Source organism: Lepisma saccharinum, chromosome 12 (assembly GCF_977018435.1).
Source record: "Lepisma saccharinum chromosome 12, izLepSacc3.1, whole genome shotgun sequence".
NCBI lineage: Eukaryota > Metazoa > Arthropoda > Insecta > Zygentoma > Lepismatidae > Lepisma > Lepisma saccharinum.
This window is the reverse complement of record NC_139240.1, coordinates 12,079,925-12,100,964: the sequence shown is the minus strand read 5'-3', so window position 1 is coordinate 12,100,964 and position 21,040 is coordinate 12,079,925. Positions and strand designations below refer to the sequence as shown.

Below are 21,040 nucleotides of genomic sequence, written 5' to 3'. Positions count from 1 at the left end.
ACGTTTTTCACCATTCCATCACGTCATTCATCTCCATAACTTTGACCTCCCTCTAAGAAACTTATGTAGGGAGGTCATTTTCATCTCATCATTTCACTCATTCTTCACATCCATATCTCACGCTTTCACCATTCCATCACGTCATTCATCTCCATATCTTTGACCTCCCTATAACTAAGGGTCCTGCTAGAGGAGACAACCTCGATAAAAAACCCCTATCCCAAGGTGTGAGTTGCACGTGCCGATGGGACAGTGTTGGCTGCAGGGGTAGGTGCAGTCGCGAACGTGGCCTCGGGGATTTCGGTTTGGTCCTCGAGTAGCCTCCATTTTTGGGGGTAGGCCTTCCTCGGCATAGAGGGCATGTCGAGGCGACAATTTATGGACCCTCCTATATAAATTTATTTTGTATATGGGTACAAAAAACAACTCAAACGGGGGGAAACCCCCAAAACGAGCGCGGCCTTCGAGCCCGCTCCAAGTAGTGGAAAAGATAAGTAACGTGCCACGTTACCTTGTTATCAGTATTGATGAGAAGACCGATAGTAAGGATGTTTCTGCAACAACAAAGAAACACGGAGTTGCTACATTGAAGGACTTGTCACCATTCCTTATCAAGAAACAGCTAGACTACGCCGCTGGTTCCGATGTTCCAGAAATAAAGAAGCTGAGAAACGGGAGTCTACTTATCCAGACCAGCACAGATCGCCAGACCAACAACCTTTTGAAGTTACGATCTTTGGGCCACTTCACTGTTAATGTTGAACCCCATCGTCAACTTAACAGAGTAAAGGTGTGATTCACCACTGGGATCTGCTAAATGCTGAGGAGGAAGAGATCCTTGAAGCACTCTCAGACCAACATGTCACCGCAGTGCAGCGAATCAAGACGCGAAAATCCGGAGAACTTGTGCCAACTGCTTCGATTATACTAACATTCCAAACGACCACTCTCCCAGATATTGTACGGGCTGGATATTTGAGACTTAAAGTCCGGCCATACATCCCTAACCCGATGCGATGTTTCAAATGCCAGCACTTTGGGCACACTCAGCCTTCCTGCAAGGCCACTACCGCCCTTTGTGGTAAGTGTAGTAAGCCTGATCATGGGACCGAACCTTGTTCTTCAGGTCCCAAATGCATTAACTGCCAAGGCAAGCACCCAGTCTGGCATCGTGACTGCCCCTCTTTCCAAAAAGAGAAGAAAATCAGAGAGTTGGTCGTCACAGAGAAAATCTCTGCTGGCGAAGCAAAACAACGTCTCCGTGAAAGCATACGCACCACTTTACCTGTGCCATTCGCTACAGTTGCTGCACCTGCTCTTACCCGTCGAAGTATAGGTGTACAAACCAGCGACGTGTCCACTCAAACTACAACGCTTCCCGTAGTAACCCGCCCTGCTTCGAGGAAAACAGCAACCACTCCTCGCTCCACAGAAAAGAAGTTCAAGCAGGTGCATAGCAAGGATTACTTTCTCAAGTCCAGTAGCTCTCCAGTGAGGGTGGCGGCCACCACCCTGAAACTTAAGGCGCAGCTGAAAGCTGCCCGGCGGGCGCTCAAAGCACCCGCCCCCACTCCCCCTTCTTCATCCCCTTCGCCCTCTGTGTCCTTACCCGAGGACATGATACAGGACGAAGCCGCGGATGAAGAATTTATCAAGGTGACAGGGCCTAGAAATAGAGTACGCTTTAAAAGGTAACAATCTTACCTACAGATATGGCTTATTGTCTCCAATGGAACCTTAACGGTTTCCGAACGCATCTCGAGGAACTGCAAATTCTTATATCTGAATTTGACCCTGTCATCATATGTCTCCAAGAGACACATTTTCGTCCAAGTGAATCAGCGATTTTGAACGGATACACGCTTTACCGCACCGACAAGCTTCCTGAGGGTCGTCGTGCACACGGTGGTGTTGCAATCGGTGTTCGAGATAACATCCACTCAACGCCAATCTTTCTCACCACCCCCCTCCAAGCTGTCGCCGTGCGTGTCCATCTACCACAACCAATATCCTTTTACAGTGTCTACATCACAAGGGAGGAGCGATTCTCTCTTGAGGACCTCCTGTCTATATTCGAGCAACTTCCGTCTCCTGTAGTTCTTTTGGGCGATTTTAATTCCTACCATCGTTTGTAGGGCTCCGTTCGTACAGAGCCCCGGGGTCAAATTGTAGATCAATTCCGTGAGGCATCAGGTTTAACGTTGCTGAATGATGGGACACCCACATATTTCAGTCCTTCCTCAGGCACACACTCTGCGTTGGACTTGTCCTTCTGTAGTCCCAGCCTTGCTCCTACCACATCTTGGAGCGTTCATCCTGATCTCTGTGGGAGTGATCACTTCCCTCTCATTCTTACCTTCGAACAGCTTCAGCAATCACGTGAACAACACCCTCACTGGAATCTCAGTCGGGCCGACTGGGAAGCCTTCGAGCGTGCAGTGGACCTTGAAGTCGATCTAGCGTCGACTTTGCCAGCCATCGACGCTTTAGATATATTTGTGTCAAGAGTGCATGATGCTGCACGCACCTCCATTCCACATCCCATTGGACCTGCGAGGCGACGCCCAGTCCCCTGGTGGACTCTAATTAATCAATTAAATATACTAAAATAATCTCCGTGATAAACCAGGGTCCTTATGGAATGTTGATGAATCTGGCTTACAGATTATCAACAAACCAAACAAGAAACTAGTCGGGGTGTAAGGGGTACCTTCCACGTAGGGGCCCAAAAGTCAACCTCACTTTCATGTAGTACACCCTGTACATTAGACTAACGAGGCACTATGGCCAGTATAATTTTGTGTGTGTTCTGTTTTTTGTCCTTGTGTGTGCTGAGTGCCTGTTTACAGCCTCAGCTTTTAACATAAGTCAGAACATTTTAAGCTTTTTAGTTATGCAACGCAAGAGTTATTATTTATAATGATAAGGGGCTGGTCCCCGCAAGAGTTGTTATTTGTAATGATAAGGGGCTGGTCCCCGTATGATGTGACGGGAACAAAATAGCCTAAGTGCTGACGCTCCCGAAATTTTAAATTCAAATTCAATTCAAATTCAAATTCTATCACTTTATTCTATTTACTTTACTCAATGAGAGCTTCAAGGATTAAAACAAAATACTGCTGACAATCTTGCACAAGTATACGTAAAAATCCACTACCTAGTATGAAAGGTAAAAACAAATGAAAATAGTAATGGACAATTTGCAGAGCAATATTTGTGCATCCCACTGTACTAGTTATACTAATAAAGTTCTCTCTCTTTTTTGCGAGAATTGTAGTGGTAACTAAGAAAATACTAGAGAAAATGATTTATCCAATTCTCCAATTATGGTAATTTTAGGCTCTAAATTTATCCTGCCCTTTCCCCATGCTGGAAATTTCTAGATAAACCCTAATTCGGTTAAAATTGGCTGGCACTTCTACCAACTGCAACTTAATTGAAAAGCAGGGTTTTCCAGCTAAGACTGTCACAACACCCAGTACAAACGAAACATGCTGTCGTGAAGAAAATATGTTATTCAGTATGTCAGAAACAAGATACTGTGACTGTGAACTTAAAGCACTGCTTCTCGGCAAGATCCCCAAAACATGTGTGTGTGTGCATGACAGAAAGAATTGCTAATGTTTGTGCAACCATTCTTCTTGAATTGTGTCACTAAGTGTTATTCTGTTCCAAAGTAATCTGATTGGTGTATGGAAGCAAATGGAGACCAGTTTGAACACTTGCCTCATTGCTTCAGTGAGCTGCAATGAGTTTGTAAATGTTTCTAGTTTGTGCTTTTTTTTACATCCTGGTTTTTGTTTTATGATGTTATACATATGTATCTAGCAACAGAAACATGACTGCCATCTGACATTTGACCCCCCATTAAAAAGGAACACAATTGGAAATAAGAAAACTTAAGTTTATTAAAAACATAAAAAATAGATATCCTCAATATATTATACAATGTTAGCTACTTACAGCAATTCTTTAGAATAATAATGTTAATTATACAGTAAATATAAGTAACAGTTTACCATACATTTAATGCCATCAGAGTTGCAGAGTTTGACTGAATTTCAAGGTCTGAAACATGTAGGAAAATTTATGCACACTTCTTCCCATGACCAAGTATTTTATTGTCAAAGACACAACTTTGCAAATCATGTGGTGCTTTTCTTTTCCTTGATGGTATTGCCCCAAAAGTTGTGTAATTATGATGGAATAAATTACTGTGTGCTTTCATGGTTGAAATTGGACGTCCTGCTCCAAATTTTCGTTTGCCTGACAACGTAAGTTTTCTTCCTGCAATAGCTGTGGGCTGAACCCCGATTTGTATCCCATGCCTTCTTCCTGGCACAGTTTCTTTCTTTTGTGTTGCTGGTGGTAATCTATTGTACTTGGCAAATGGGTGGAGAGCTGTCAACAGTCCATTTTCAGTTTTGCAAATCTCTCTGCATTCTTCAGCATTTTCTTGACTGCTGGTACAAATAACTGTGGACTGTTGTTTATTCCGTCCCGAATTCTGTTGATCAGTCATTCAAACTTTTCATTTTCGTCACTACCCAAGGCAATTTGCTGTTCCAATAACTCCTCATTGTCATGAGGACCATGCTGCAGGTCACTAGAGGTACTTGGTGTTTCTTCATAAGGTACAAGCTGCTCTTCATCTACGGTAGCATTTGGGACCAACTACAAGGGATGAAACCAATCCTGTGGCAACAAGAAACATAATTGAAACGCGTAGCAGTATCCTTATCTAACTTCACCAGAACAGCTGAAGCATGCTTGCAGAGCATCCCATCTGTCCCACAAAGCAAGAACAGAAACCACTTGTAATATCTACTTTGTAGATGACATCATTAGTCCCTTCACTTGGCACATAGTAGGTTCCTGGATTGTCAAGTGAAGCTTATATGGCATGTACCGGTGTTGTACTGTCAACAGAAGCATCTTCTGCAACAAGCTCTTTGTATACCTTCCACTACAGAAATCAATCAATCGTTTCTCCATATACGCTTCATAACGTGTAAGAATGAAGTCGATTAATTTAGTCAAATTGAATGCCATGACCCGGTCAAATATGCAGTCCTTCGGTATCCGAAAAACTACTTCCACATAATTTGTGGTGTCGTTGCCTCGCAATGGGAGGCCCTTGCGAAAGCTTTTTGCCCAATCCTCTTTAGAGACCCACAGCATAGTAACATAATTAATAAAAGCTTTATATTTGCTTGCTGTGTGATCTGCAAGTAGCTCTTCATAAAATTGAAGTGCCTGGTCCTCATTCTCTACATATACAATTTTCTTGAAAAAGGAAATATAACTGCTGACGATGGCACTTCTCAATTCCATGCTTTCCATTACACAGCCATGACCAAACAGCTTTTAGAATATGAAACTGGCAAAGTAATATCTGAGAATCTGGGAACAAGTCCCTTAACGGCTTCCTTTCTTTCATATCGTTGTCAGTCAGGAACACCTTTGGGTGCTTATTTCCGTAGAAAGAATTTTCAGGGAATATACTCTTCAGACAGGCAAGAGCTGCTGAAAATACATCTTCCCTCTCACTATCTGTTATAATTGCACCTATGGGAACACCATGAGCTGCAGTCGGTGTGACAAAAAAGTAGACTCTGTGCCTTTGATTGTCCATATTTCCAGCAGCATCAACCATTAGCAGCTCACCTGTTTGTGGAATATTTGCATTTGCCCGCGACATGATGGGAGCAATGCTACTGAACATGTCCTCCCCCGATAGGCTGCCACTGCAAATTCTTTTTTGAATAATTTAGGCACCACGGATATGCTTGGTACATAAAACTCATCGCAGGCAACTGTGTAATAGTTATCCCCATACTCGAAGAGAAGATCAGTTTTCAATCACTGTAATGCTGATGAAGGGCTATGACCACGACGAAACAACTCACATAAAATCTTTCTAGTGCTCTCGGACATGTCTCTGTGATAGAGAGCAGCAGCAGAAAAAGTCTGATGATTGTGGCTTCTTTTCAAAGTTACCATTGTTGGTCATTCTTCAACTTCAACTAGTGGGTCCATTACTTGCTTCGAGAGTTCTTAAGAAACCTGTAAATAATATTCATAACAATATGAATGTTGTTATGTTAAAAGTGTATTTTGCAATGCAATGAATTTAAATTTCAATTTAAAATTTTGGGAGCGCATTGGGAGCATTTTGGGAGCACTTAGGCTATTTTGCTCCCGTCACATTATACGGGGGCCAGCCCCTTACCATTACATATAACAACTCTAACGTTGCATAACTAAAAATCTTCTGACTTCTGTTAAAAGCTGAGGCTGTAAACGGGCACTCAGCACACACAAGGACAAAAAACATGACAACACACACAAAATTATACTGGCCATAGTGCCAGTCGCCAGAGCCTCGTTAGTCTTTAGTCCAGGGTGCACTACGTGGAAGTGAGGTTGACTTTTGGGCGTCTACGTGGAAGGTACCCCTTACACCCCGCAATGCAATGAGTTAAGTCTGTAATTGTGTAGTTGAGTTTTCATGATTTCCAGTTTCAACTATGACGACATGTGAAATTTAAATTATATATATATATATATATATATATATATATATATATATACACACTCTATGTGATCAGAAGTATCCGGACACCCACCTAAAAATAAAGTACAAGTTTGGGCAACCATCCATCAGGAACACTGGCAGTCAATACAGTGTTGGCCCACCATTAGCCTCGATGACAGCGTTCACGTTCACAGGCATACTTTCAATCAGGTCCTGAGGAATGGCAGCCCATTCCTCGCAGAGCGCCAAAATCTTAAGAGGTACTGATATGGATCGGTGTGGTCTAGCACGAAGTCGGCATTCCAAAACATCCCAGAGATGTTCTATGGGATTCAAATCAGGACTCTGCACAGGCCAGTCCATTAGTGGGACGTTGTTGTCGTCAAACCACTACCCCACAAGCCCTACAGTATGGGCGGGTGCTCGGTCGTGTTGAAAGACACAATGGTCATCCCCGAACTGGTCTTCGACGGTAGGCAGCATGAAAGCTGTTAAAATGTCAACGTAAGCTTGTGCCGTGACATTGCCATGTAAAGCAACAAGGGGGCCAAGCCCCCTCCAGGAGAAACATGACCACACTGTAACTCCGCCCCCTCCGAATTTCACTCTCGGCACTATACAGGCTGGTAGATGTCGTTCACCAGGCATTCGCCACACCCACACCCTACCATCGGATCGCCACATTGTGTACTGTGATTCATCACGCCACACAACGGTTTTCCACTGTTCTATGGTCCAGTTTCGACGGTCCTTGCACCACACGAGGCGGCGTTTAACATTTGTCTGTGTCATGTTTGACTTATGGGCAGCTGCTCGGCCATGGAAACCAAGTTGCCGCACCTTGCGCCCAACAGTAATGGTGCTTGGAGTAGATCCTGATGCAGTTCAGAATTCCTGTGTGATGGTGGCGATGGATGATTGACGATAATGCTGTACGACCCTCTTCAACACTCGATGGTCTCTGGAGGTCAACATGGGAGGTTGGCCTGCACGCTTTTGGGTTGTACACATCCCTTCACCTTATCATCGGAAACAGTGGAGAGAGGGATGTTTAGGAGGGTGGAAATCTGACACACAGACTTCCTACACAAGTGGCACCCAACCAACTGACCACGTTGAAAGTCTGTGAGTTCCTCAGAACATCCCATACTGCTGTCTCACACTGTCTGCAGACTACTGAGTTCGCTGACTGTGTGTTCTACGCGGTAGATGACAGTACTGTGTCGCCCACTATGATAAACACACGTTTCGCGGTGTGTCCGGATACTTTTGATCACATAGAGTATATATATATGTGTGTGTGTGTGTGTGTGTGTGAAGAAAAACCTCCATGCCAGAACAGCCTCCGAGGGCAGGACCTCCCAGAGCAGCTTTCTCGGTGGGTGACACAGTTAGTGCATCGATACAATTGCTACGTTTTCTTTTGAGATGGGAACCTGCTACTAATTTTTTTTTTCAAGTATATCTCCAATTGTCCTCATGACACCGAGTCAATGCCGAAATTTTGTTGGCACCCATCGGAAATCGAACCCATAACAGATCGCACCACTGAGAACCTGGTAATGCTGGAGCCTCTGCATTGGTGTTTTATTTCTGTTATATGTTAATTAATATATAAAATAAAAGAGAATTGTTGGAGTAAACCAGGTCAAATTTTCAGAATACATCGCCGTTGCAAGGTGAAAATTCGTTCTGATAATCCATGTGCAAGGTAACCAAAAAAAGTTCTTGCCGTTCTAGAGCAGTGATAAACAAAGAACAGTACAGTGGACGGTATGTACCTTTATGTTTCGAAGTAAAATCCATCAGCATCCAACACCTTCTGCCAATGTTCCTGCAGCTGCACAATACCCTGGTGATAAAACTCGGCGGGCTTGGATGCAAAGAAGTCCGTGAGTGCGTTCCACAGGTCTCCCTCATTTGCGAAGGATCTCCCACGGAGGTGGTTGTCGAGGGAATGAAACAGGTGGTAATCTGTTGGTGCAAGGTCCGGTGAATATGGTGGATGGTACAGTGTCTCCCAGCCAAGTCGCTGAAGGGTCTCCCGGGTCCTCTTTGCCACATGTGGCTTGGCATTTTCGTGCAGGAACAGAACACCCTTGCGATTCACCAACGCTGGCTCCTTCTGCCGGAATGAACGATGCACCCTTTGCAACTGCTGAGAGTAGAGGTTAACCGTTAAGGTTCCATTGGAGACAATAAGCCATAGCAGGAGGTATGTAAGTTACCTTTTAAGGCGTACTCTATTTCTAGGCGGGGTGTAAGGGGTGACTTTCCACGTTATACACCCAAATGTCAACCTCACTTCCACGTTAGTGCACCCTGGACTGAAGACTAACGATGCTCTTGCGATTGGCCCCATGGCCAGTATAATTTTGTTTATATTGTTCTGTTCTTTTGTCGTTACGTGTGTTGAGTGCCCCTTTACAGCCTCAGCTTTTAACAGAAGTCAGAACATTTTAAAATTTTTAGTTATGCAACGTTAGAGTTGTTATTTGTAATGGTAAGGGGCTGGCCCCCGTATAATGTGGCGGGAGCAAAATAGCCTAAGTGCTGACGCTCCCAAATCAAATCTAATCTATTTCTAGGCCCTGTCACCTTGATATATTCTTCATCCGCGGCTTCGTCCTGTCTCATATCCTCGGGTAAGGACAAGAGGGCGAAGGGGATGGGGAAGGTGGTGGTGGCGGGTGCTTTTAGCGTCCGGCGGGCAGCTTTCAGCTGCGCTTTAGGTCTCAGGGTGGTCGATTCCGCCCTGAGTGGAGAGCTACTGGACTTGAGAAAATATCCTTTAGTGTGTACTGCTTGAACTTCTCTGTGGAACGAGGAGTGGTTGCTGGTTTCCTAGAAGCAGGGCGAGCTACTCCGGGAAGCGTTGTTGTTTGAGTTGACACGTCGCTGGTTTGTATACCTACACTGCGACGGTTAGAGCAGCTGCAGCAACTTTAGCGAATGGCACAGCTAAAGTAGTGCGCACACTTTCACGGAGTCGTCGTCTTGCTTCACCAGCAGAAATTTTCTCTGTGACGACCAACTCTCTCATTTTCTTCTCTTGTTGGAAAGCGGGGCAGTCACGATGCCAGACTGGGTGCTAGCCTTGGCAATTAATGCATTTCGGACCAGAAGAACAAGGTTCGGGTCCCATGATCAGGCTGACTATACTTATTACAAAGGGCGGTAGTGGCCTTGCAGGAAGGCTGAGTGTGCCCAGTGCTGGCATTTGAAACATCGCATCGGGTTAGGGATATACGGCCGGACTTTGTCTCGAATATCCAGCCCGTACCATATCTGGGAGAGTGGTTGTTTGATTTGATTTCAATTTAAAATTTTGGGTGCGTCAGCACTTAGGCTATTTTGCACCCGTCACATTATACGGGGTCCAGCCTCTTATCGTTACACATAACTCTAACGTTGCATAACTAAAATCATAAATTATTAAAATCTTCTGACTTTCGTTAAAAGCTGAGGCTGTAAAGGATCACTCAGCACAAATAAGGAAAAAACAAAGGACAACAAAAACAAAATTATACTGGCCATGCGGCAAGTCGCCACAGCGTCGTTAGTCTGCAGTCCAGGGTGTACTACGTGGAAGTGAGGTTGACTATTGGGTGCACTACGTGGAAGGAGCACCCCTTACACCCCGAGTGGTCGCTTGGAAGGTCAGTACAATTGAAGCAGTTGGTACAATTTCTCTTGGCTTTCTCGTCTTTATTCGCTGCACTGCCGTCACATGTTGGTCTGATAGTGCTTCAAGAGTCTCTTCCTCCTCAGCATTTAGCAGATCCCAGTGGCGAATCACACCTTTACTACTGTTAAGTTGACGATGGGGTTCAACATTAACAGGGAAGTCGCCCAAAGATCTTAGCTTTAAAATGTTGTTTGTATGGCGATCTGTACTGGTCTGGATAAGTAGACTCCCGTTTCGCAGCTTTTTTATTTCTGGTACATCTGAACCATCGGCGTAGTCTAGCTGTTTCTTGATAAGAAATGGTGACAAGTCCTTCAATGTAGCAGCTCCATGTTTCTTTGTTGTTGTAGAATCATCGTTACTATCGGTCTTCTGAACAATACTGATTACAAGGTAACGGGGCACGATTCTTGTGTTTTCCAACAAATTAAGCGGTCCCGAAGGCCGCGCTCGTTTTGGGGGTTTTCCCCCGTTTGAGTTGTTTTTGTACCTATATACAAAATTTATTTATTGTGGAAGGTCCATAAATTGTCGCCTCGACATACCCTGTATGCCGAGGAAGGCCTACCCCCAAAAATGAAGGCTACTCGAGGACCAAACCGAAATCCCCGAGGCCACGTTCGCGACTGCACCTACCCCGCAGCCAACACTGTCCTATCGGCACGTGCAACTAACAACTTGGGATAGTTTTTTTTATCGAGGTTGTCTCCTCTAGCAGGACCCTTAGGTATAGTGAGGTCAACGGGGTGTAAGGTGTGACCTTCCACGTAGTACACCCAAATGTCAATTTCACTTCCACGTTAATACACCCTGGACTGAAGACTAACGAGGCTCTGGCGACTGGCCCCATGGCCAGTATAATTTTGTTTGTATTGTCCTGTTTTTTTCTTTGTGTGTGCTGAGTGCCCTTTTACAGCCTCAGCTATTAACAGATGTCAGAACATTTCAACGGAATGGAGATGAATTTGAATTTTGAATTTGAAGTTAAAATTTTGGGAGCGTCAGCACTTAGGCTATTTTGCTCCCGTCACATTATACGGGGGCCAGCTTCTTATCATTACAAATAACAACTCTAACGTTGCATAACTAAAAATCTTAAAATCTTCTGACTTCTTTTAAAAGCTGAGGCTGTAAATGGGCACTCAGCACACACAAGGACAAAAACAGGACAACGCACACAAAATTATACTGGCCATAGTGCCAGTCGCCAGAGCCTCGTTAGTCTTTAGTCCAGGGTGCACTACGTGGAAGTGAGGTTGACTTTTGGGCGCCTACCTGGAAGGTACCCCCCTTACACCCCTGGAATGGAGATGAATGATATGGAATTGTGAAAATATGAGAGATGGATATGAAGGATGTATGAAATGAAAAGATGGAAGTGGCCTCCCTAGTAAGCCCCCTCGCCCCGTCAAGGCAGTCCTACATGGAGGGGGGCGGGTGCATTTTTTTGTATCAACTTGATACGATCTCCCGTTCTCGAGAAAAAGTATTCTGGGTCGCTCTGAAACACCCTATTCTTTGTATTGACAGTTCCGTCCTAGTGATGTTACTAGAGGCCTCTATTATTTTGTTTTATTGATAACCATCACACAACTAACTCCCAGCGCCTTTCGTTGGGTTCCTGTTCACTACACTTCTGTCACCTGCATTTTCAGTCCAACTTAGTCCAGTCCTCTTCTTTGTTTACTCACTTCCCTTCGGCGGCCTCTTTCTTTGTCACGTATGCACTATTCCTTTTTTCCTGTGGTCTTTAGCTCGATTTTACACGTACAAAATTCCACGCTAATGTTAGCTATTAGAAACTCTGAAATAAGTGCCATTCAATGAGCTGTTTTTTTCTCAATTCGTATTTTTATGTGAAAAATTGTATTTTTTTTAAAAAAAATCTATTATCTCCTAAACTACTAATTTTCGGACGGGGTATCATGTGGTCAAATTTTTTTGCAAATTGCCTGTACACTAACCCCCTTTAAGGGAATACATCTAATTACAGGTCACCCTGTATATATATATATATGTATATATATATATATATATATATATATATATATATATATATATATAAATAATTAACATATACAATTCCTACCCGGGGTGTATAGGGTGATCTTCCACGCAGTACACCTGGACTGCATTTTGCAGACAAACGAGGCTCTGGCGATTGGCCCTATGACCAGTATAATTCTGTGTTTTGTCCTTTTGTGTGCTGAGTGCCCCTTTACAGCCTCAGCCTTTAACGAAAGTCCGAATACTCTAAGATTTTACTTATGGAACGTTAGATTTGTTATTTGTAACGAAAAGAGGCTGGACACCGTATAATGTAACTGGTGCAAAATAGTCTAAGTGCTGACGCACCCAAAATTTTTAATTCAAACAATTCCTACCCGCACTTTCTCGACATTGTCCTCGTTGACTGGATCACTTTTAAAATCTTCTGACTTTCGTTAAAAGCTGAGGCTGTAAAGGAGCACTCAGCACAAATAAAGACAAAACACAGGACAACACAAACAAAATTATACTGGCCATGAGGCAAGTCTCCAGAGCCTCGTTAGTCTTCAGTCCAGGGCGTACTACGTGGAAGTGAGGTTGACTATGGGTGGACTACGTGGAAGGAACACCCCAGTTCATATTGTATACTTTGCGTGGATGAAATAGGGGAAGGTGGGGGGCACTTTGCAACACTTTTCAGTTTATTTTTTTTTTTTATTCAAAAACTGTTTCAGTTGGAACAAGTTGCAAATGTGCTATGAAATGGTAAGTCTGTTAGCTACTTAAGAAATAAATATGAAATTGTAATTTTGAACCTCAAGGGAGAAAAGTCTGTTAATTTAAAGCAGGTCCGAGTGTTGCTATGTGCATTATGCATGGGGTAAATTGCAACAGTGTTTGGGGTATGTTGCAACAGTGATTATTCAATGTCAGAATAACACTCTTTGCAATCTATGCACACATAATAAGGATTTCTCTCCGCACACAGCCAATGGGACCACATTTTGCATTGTTTGCACTGCACCCAGTCTTCTTTCCCTTTGTAGGATTCTCCACACACTAAACAGTGATATTCTTTGCAAGAACTTTGGAATCATGTTTCCTTGCACATAATCTTCTTCTTGCTGTTTTCCTTTGCTCTAGTCTTCTTTGCAACTTCCAAAGCCTTTTTTCAGGTGTGTCTGTTAGCATGGCACTTAGTTTACGTTTACGATTCATAGTTTTCCTGGGTTCAGCCGTTGGGTATGGACGAACATTTTCAGAAGAGAAGGAAACTTTAGGTCTACTCACTACTGAAAATATTTGTGTGCCACTTGGACCCGGCATTTCAATTTGCGAATGGAAAGATTCACTTTGAACATCACCTGAAGATGATTTAGTTGGCAGTGCATCGCACCTGACAGTTTGGACTATGTCATCACTATCAGATACGGGAGGCCTACTATCTACCTGTCCTGCTGGATTTGGTTGATCTGAAACGAAACACGAGGCAAAGTCGCTTTCTTGGGATACGTCGGGATTGAAGGGAAATATTACTGTTTGAGCAAAACCTCATGTTATGTTGGTGGGGTTAACTGTATTCGAAAATGCTGTTTTAACTATCTGTGATTGTAAAAGTTTTGTCCTGGATGATTCTTATGCCAAGAATCACTTGCTCGGCCACACACTTTCTTAAATGGACCGAAAACACTGACATGTAACGCTCGTAGTCTAAGCGAATAGTGTGGGGGAAACTACAAAAGGGTAATATTACTATTTTTCATTCATTTAAAGCCTCATAGCTGATACGGGAAGAGTGATTATCAATAAAAAAAGCACAGAGGAGTTTTCGTTAGGATTTGCCTGAGAAGTGAAGTGTCGAATGAATTGAACAAACGTTTCCTCAATCATCCAACCTGAAGAAGTATCTGCTCCAATGAAGTCTGTTGGGTCATCTCGAATGAAATGGTCCCTACGTTTTTACGTGGAAATAATAGCATTGTAAGTATAAAAGTCCCTTGAGCACTTACTGCCACTGCAACTGTCACAAGTTCACCTTTTCTGCACTGCTCACTATACCAACCTGTTTTGTTCCTTTTCAAGCTACAACCTTATTTGCTTTCATAACAGTTGTGACACCAGTTTCATTCATGTTCCAAATTCTTGAGGATGAATAATGGTTTCTGTACAGAACTTCGGAAACTTTGTCAAAAAACATGCGCACATTTTCTTTGTTGAAACTGGACATTCTTGCTAAAGAAGTTGATTCAGGCAAGAGCACGGAAACATCTTTGCTTCTCTGCAGGAATACCCTGAACCATTCAATACCACCCATTCCGTTTACCGACCCCGTTGAAGGAGCACTTATATCAAACGTAACTGCATAGAGATGAGCCAATTTTCGCACTTCCTGTGATGTTAATTCAAAGATAATCTCACTGGAACGCTGCAAGTACATTTTGAAGATAATCTCTTCTTCCTCTGAAAACACTTTCCACGGTTTCGCATAACCACAACTTATGTTCTTTCCCTCGCGAGGACCACTTCCTTGTAATTTCTTCTTTGGTATGTATCTTGTGAGGGTTGAATAATGAATGTTGAACTCTACAGCCACTTGTCTTAAGCTAAGGACTAAATATGTGCGATCACATTTTCCTATTGCTTGAAAAGATTTTAAAATTAGTAGACAATAAACCGTATTTCGATTTATCACATTCGGGACAGTGAACAATTACATTTAATTTCTTATTAAAGCGCTGGTCTGTCATGGGGCACTGTTGCGAAATCCGGTCCGTTGAGGGCCAGTTTTATGAACGATGAATCCGGTCCGGTAGGACATTTGTGATTGATGATCCTAGTCGGCACGATTTAAATGTAAGCAAAATTGTAGGTTACTACTTACACCTCTCTGGAATGGATTGTGTCAATTATAGGACTAAGTTCACCGCAATCTTCTTGGAGTTGTAAAGAAAAATACAGGTACACACTGATAACCATAACTATGTATTATAATTTATATACACAACATGAAATCACACTTTCCTGCACTCCTGTCTAGGGAAAACTGTTTTACACAAAGTTTGCAGCTGGTGTCACGATAACACGCCACTAAAAACAGCCACGTTAGGCTTACGATATCCGTAACTGTCCGCGACGGTTTCCAGTTGTTACCCGAGTGGCTTCTCCGCGCACACTGAAACTGTTGAGTGCAAAGATATGGCAGTAACAAGACACCGCGCTCAGAATGAATTAGCCAATGGGAGTGTAGGTTTCTTATGGTATTTGATATACACAAATAAACAATTGAAGCTATATGCAAATATAAAGAAAGAATAAACTTGGTTAGTTTTACAGATTAATCTCAAACATACTTCCCCCCGTTGGAATGTTCACATCCAACTTAACACTAGGGGATACTTTATATCATGAATCTTCTTGCTCCCAGTGTGGTAAAGGCACACTTTTACTTAAAGCTCTTTTGTAGAGTCCATTCCTAGTACGCACTGTGGCTACGCGCACTAGTCTGTCCTTTCCTGGAAAGACTTCATGGATGATGCCAACTCTGCACGAGAGTGGTGGAAGATTGTCGTGATTCAGTATCACTGGTGTACCAGGTTTCAGATTGGATTGAACCGCTGTCCATTTCTGCCGCTGCTGCAGACTCTGTAGGTAGTCCTGAGACCATTTCCTCCATACTTGCTGCTGGAGCTGCTGTATACGTGGCCATCTGGACAATCTGTTGGCGGCCACATCTGAAATGTTTGGTTCCGGAAATGATGTGAGGTGACCCCCAATAAGAAAATTACCAGGGGTAATGTAACTGAATTCATCATGAGAATCAGGGAGTGTGGAAAGAGGACGGGAGTTGAGGCAGGCCTCTATTTGACATAGCAGAGTCGCTAGCTCTTCGTATGTTAGCACGGCATTTCCTGCTACCCTGCGAAGATATTTCATTGACTTAACTGCACTTTCGAAAATCCCGCCAAACGATGGACTACGTGGTGGAGAATATTTCTATTGGAAATTCTCTTCTGCTGCAAATCTGTTGATGTCCTTGTTGAACTCTTGTGATTGAAATAGTTTACGCAATTCTTGCAGTTCATTTTTAGCGCCATGGAAGGTTGTTGCGTTGTCACTAAAAATGCTTGCAAACTTTCCTCTTCTCGCCGTGAAGCGTAGTAGAGCTGTGATGAAGGCTTGTGATGTTAAGTCAGAGACAATCTCGAGATGAATTGCCCATGTGGCAAGATAAGTGAAAACTGCAATGTAGCATTTTCTTGTTGACCTGCTTCTTTCGGATCCAACCTTAATGTGGTACGATCCTGCGTAATCAACGCATACGTGGTGGAATGCTTTGCTGGGTCTTACTCTACTGGAGGGGAACTGCCCCATCAGTTGTTGAGCTGAAGCCTTCAAACGATACACACGTCGCATTGGTGAATGATTTGCTTGACCACTTGGCGTATGCGAGGTATCCAGTATGCATAAGTCTCTTGTGTTCTGATGCTATCAGAATTTTCGTGAAATGACTCTTCGGATGAAGAATAATCTGATGTTTGCTTTGAAAATCCAGTTCACTGTTTTCCAATCTTCCTCCGACACGAATTACTTGTTCATTGACGAGAAATGGATGAAGATTTTTTAAAATGCTTTTATTGGATACTTGCTGCCTGTCAGACAAATCATTGATTTCTTGATAGAAAAATGCACGTTGTGTTATTTTGATACAGGCAAATGTGGCGTCTTGAATTTCAAAAGTGATAAGATAATGAGTCCTTTTGTTTCTTGAATTTCTACAATTCTTGATGAATCTCTTGCAAAGTGCCACTACTCTGAGTAGCCGTGATAAACTTGAGAATCTGGTTATGATTTCTTCTGTAGCTGTCAAATGAGCGACTAATGTGGTAATTGCTACCATACGTTCTCTGGAATAGTGTTGTCGTCTGGACTGAATGTTAAATTTGAGGATGGCCAATGTGCATCGTTTTCTTGAAGCCAGCTGGGTCCATGCCACCATATCTCAAGTGATGTGATTGCTTTAGCATTGATTCCTCTTGATATCTGATCTGCAGGATTGTCCTTCGATGAAACATGTTTCCAATCACTGACTTGTGTAAGTTCCTGTACAATTGCCACGCGGTTGGCAACAAAAGGTTTCCATTTACTGGCTGGTGACGCCAGCCAAGCTAGGACGATTTTGGAATCGGTCCATAGATGAATGCTGTCTATGCTTGGACGCAGTGTGGGCAATGCTTTGCGTACCAGTTTGGCTAGTAGAACTGCCGCACAAAGTTCCAAACGCGGAAGAGTGATTCTCTTCACTGGAGCCACTTTCGACTTTGAACATAATAAGTTCACACTTATATGACCTTCTGAATCAATTGACCTTACAAAGAGAGCACTGCCGTAGTTTCTTTCTGATGCATCAGAGAAACCGTGAATTTGAACGATTCGTATGTCTCCTGGAGCTAGAACAAATCTTGGTATTTGTACTTCATTAATATATGTGAGTTGCGAATAAAGATGACGCCATGTTCTCTGTAAATCTTCAGGAAGTGGGTCATCCAATCCTAAATTGTGGAGCCATAACTGCTGCAAGAATGACTTGTATGTGATTACAACTGGTGAAATGAGTCCGATTGGATCGAACACTTGTGCGATTATGCTCGCAACTTGGCGCTTTGTGAAGATTTTCAACGAGCCTACATCCACTGTTGTGGCGACCTTGCTGTCCATAATAAATTTGTATGTGGATGGGCGTCATGAAATGCCTAGTGTCTTCGTGCCTTCTCTGTCGCACCAGATCCTTTACTGCCTTCAATTCTTCGGGAATTGATTGTAGCACAGTCTTGCTATTGGAGCACCATTTGCGCAAATTGAATCCTCCGTTCTGGAGTAATTCGGCGAGACATTTACGTAGCTTGATTGCATCTTCAATTGAATGATTTTCTCCCAGAAAATGGTACGTAGAAATCATGTGTCAAGACATGAGCGGCTTCTGTGAAATTTGTTGATTCATCTTCTGCCAACTGTTTGAGGCACCTTGTAGCTAAGATTGAACTTGAAGTTAGTCCGTAAGTGACGGTGTTCAAACTGTAAATATGGATCGGTTCATCACGTGATGCTCTTCATAAAATGCATTGAAGTGGTTTGTCTTCCGAATGCATGTTTACTTGTCTGTACATTTTAGCCGTGTCTGCTGACAATGCTATCTTGTGAGTACGAAATCTGAGCAACATTGAAAACAATTCATCTTCTATCGTGGGACCAATCATCTGAATACTGTTCAATGATTCTCCTGAAGTTGTGGGTGAGCTGACATCAAAAACCACTCTAAAGTGCGAAGTACTGCTTGATTCTTTGATTACGCAGTGATGTGGAATATAGTATCTTGTTTCCTTGTCTCTGGATGCATCTACCAATGTTCCAATTGGTTGCATGTGTTTGAGTTGTTGGTATTCGACCATGAATTCTGTATACTCTCTCTTCAATTCCCTGTTCCGATGAAGTCTTCTTTCTAGCTGGTTAAATCGTGAAATAGCTGTTTGCACAGAGTCCCCAAGAACTGATCTGCCTTTCTTCAAAGGCAACTCGACTGTGAAACGACCTTCTCTATCACGTGATGTAGTTTCCTGAAAGTTATTTTCACAAGCGATTTCCTCTGGCGAAGGCAACTTGTCATAGAGTTCCCCCAACTGCCAGAAACGCTGTAAATGGAAGTTCACTGTATCTTCTGCACGAACAAAAAATGACTTCGAAGATCCGTTGGGAGATGGTACATTAGGAATCCTTCCTGCAACGATCCACCCAAATTCTGTATTTTGCAACACTGGATAGTTTCCTGTTCTCGAAAGCTTCTCGGGTTTGATGACTGTATAAAACACGTCCGCAGCCAAAAGAAGATCAATGTTGCCTGGCGTTTGGAAACTAGGATCTGCTAAACTTATGTCATTCGGAATTCCCCACGTGGAAATCTCGATGTTCTGCGCTGGCATCGAACCTGTGATGTTTGGCAGAATGGAATCCACTTATGCTGGATTTAATCTGAGTCTCCACAGCATGAAAAGCTTGCACTGTGGCTTCGTTTATCCCTGGGATAGGTATTCGGCGTTTTTGTTTCTTTATTCGTAGCTGTTGGGCTAGATGCTCGGTCATAATATTACTTTGCGAGGCCCCGTCCAAAAGTGCACGACATGGGAGCCAATCGCCGTATCAGTTCTTTTACGCGTAGTGGCATCAAGCTGAGAAGTTAGATGCTGAACTAACACTATATCTGATAGTGAGCTATCTCCTGCTATTAATTTTAAAGCTGAGATGGAACTGATAGCTGTGTTTGTGAACGCTCGCAACTCTTCTGCGTTCTCTTTCACTACTGGTTTTATATGCAAAATGTCATTGACATGTGAAGCAGCGATGAGACGTTTGTTATCAAATCGCTCTTGAAGCTGTTTCCACGCAACAGCGCAGTTGGATGCACCCGCGTTCGGTGTTACCACAAGTATGACCTTGAGCACGACAATGCAGCCACGAGGAGATTTCCCGCGCTTTGTAACTAATAACGCAATAACTTCAATAACTGTACTTCAAATGAATTTCACAACATAGCACATTGTTACTAATATCACTGAATGGTGGTGCACCTTATGATCAATACAAAAGAGATCGCGGTCTGGATTTGGTTTTTGATTTTAAAATTTTGGGTGCGTCAGCACTTACGCTATTTTGCACCCGTCACATTATACGGGGTCCAGCCCCTTATCTTTGCAAAGAACAACTCTAACGTTGCATAAGTAAAATCTTAAAAGCTTAAAATGTTCTGACTTTCGTTAAAAGCTGAGGCAGTAAAGGGGCACTCAGCACACACAAGGACAAAAAACACGACAACACACACAAAATTATACTGGCCAGAGTGCCAGTCGCCAGAACCTCGTTCGTCTGCAAAACGCAGTCCAGGGTGTACTAACGTGGAAGTGAGGTTGACAGTTGGGTGTACTACGTGGAAAATCACCCCTTACACCCCAGATCGCGGTCTGCGGAGGACCAATTTTATTTTGCGAAATCCGGTCCGTTGAGGGCCATTTTTATGAACGATGAATCCGGTCCGGTAGGACCATTTATGATTGATGATCCTAGTCGGCAGGATTTAAATGTAAGCAAAATTGTAGGTTACTACTTACACTTCTCTGAAATGGATTGTGTCAATTATATGACTAAGTTCACCGCAATCTTCTTGGAGTTTGTAAAGAAAAATACAGGTACACACTGATAACGATAACTATGTATTATAATTTATACACACAACACGAAATCACACTTCCCTGCACTCCTGTCTAGGGAAAACTGTTTTACACAAAGTTTGCAGCTGGTGTCACGATAACACGCCACTAAAAACATAGCCACGTTAGGCTTACGATATCCGTAACTGTCCGCGACGGTTTCCAGTTGTTGCCCGAGTGGCTTCTCCGCGCACACTGAAACTGTTGAGTGCAAAGATATGGCAGTAACAAGACACCTCGCTCAGAATGAATTACCCAATGGGAGTGCAGGTTTCCTATATGCAAACATAAAGAAAGAATAAACGTGGTTAGTTTTCTAGATAAAACAGGCACTTTGCAACACTATGGGCCCCCTCCATGTAGGACTGCCTTGACGGGGCGAGGGGGCTTAGTAGGGAGGCCAACTTCATCACATCATTTCACCCATTCTTCACATCCATATCTCAGGTTTATCACCATTCCATCACGTCATTCATCTCCATATCTTTGACCTCCCTATTAAGTAAGGTAGGGAGGTCATTTTCATCTCATCATTTCACTCATTCTTCACATCCATATCTCACGCTTTCA

General features: G+C 43.1%; 4 protein-coding genes across 4 annotated transcripts; all 4 read right to left on the bottom strand.

Moving 5' to 3' along the window:
- Positions 1-15,617: 15,617 nt before the first annotated feature.
- LOC145996235 (uncharacterized) lies at positions 15,618-16,148 on the bottom strand. The gene has a single exon (XM_083132655.1). The coding sequence runs from the start codon at positions 16,146-16,148 to the stop codon at positions 15,618-15,620; it is 531 nt and encodes a 176-aa protein (XP_082988781.1).
- A 60-nt stretch (positions 16,149-16,208) lies between these two features.
- LOC145996234 (uncharacterized) lies at positions 16,209-16,628 on the bottom strand. The gene has a single exon (XM_083132654.1). It carries the CDS (start codon positions 16,626-16,628, stop codon positions 16,209-16,211), a length of 420 nt encoding a protein of 139 aa, XP_082988780.1.
- Positions 16,629-17,105: 477 nt separating this feature from the next.
- Positions 17,106-17,930, bottom strand: LOC145996232 (uncharacterized). Its single transcript, XM_083132653.1, has one exon. The coding sequence runs from the start codon at positions 17,928-17,930 to the stop codon at positions 17,106-17,108; it is 825 nt and encodes a 274-aa protein (XP_082988779.1).
- Positions 17,931-18,322: 392 nt separating this feature from the next.
- Positions 18,323-19,189, bottom strand: LOC145996231 (uncharacterized). The gene has a single exon (XM_083132652.1). It carries the CDS (start codon positions 19,187-19,189, stop codon positions 18,323-18,325), a length of 867 nt encoding a protein of 288 aa, XP_082988778.1.
- Between the last annotated feature and the right edge of the window lie 1,851 nt (positions 19,190-21,040).

Bases quoted from the DNA above. Each gene is read 5' to 3' on its own strand.
- LOC145996232 (XM_083132653.1), bottom strand. From the start codon at position 17,930: ATGGACAGCAAGGTCGCCACAACAGTGGATGTAGGCTCGTTGAAAATC.
- LOC145996234 (XM_083132654.1), bottom strand. From the start codon at position 16,628: ATGCGACGTGTGTATCGTTTGAAGGCTTCAGCTCAACAACTGATGGGG.
- LOC145996235 (XM_083132655.1), bottom strand. From the start codon at position 16,148: ATGAAATATCTTCGCAGGGTAGCAGGAAATGCCGTGCTAACATACGAA.
- LOC145996231 (XM_083132652.1), bottom strand. From the start codon at position 19,189: ATGCCAGCGCAGAACATCGAGATTTCCACGTGGGGAATTCCGAATGAC.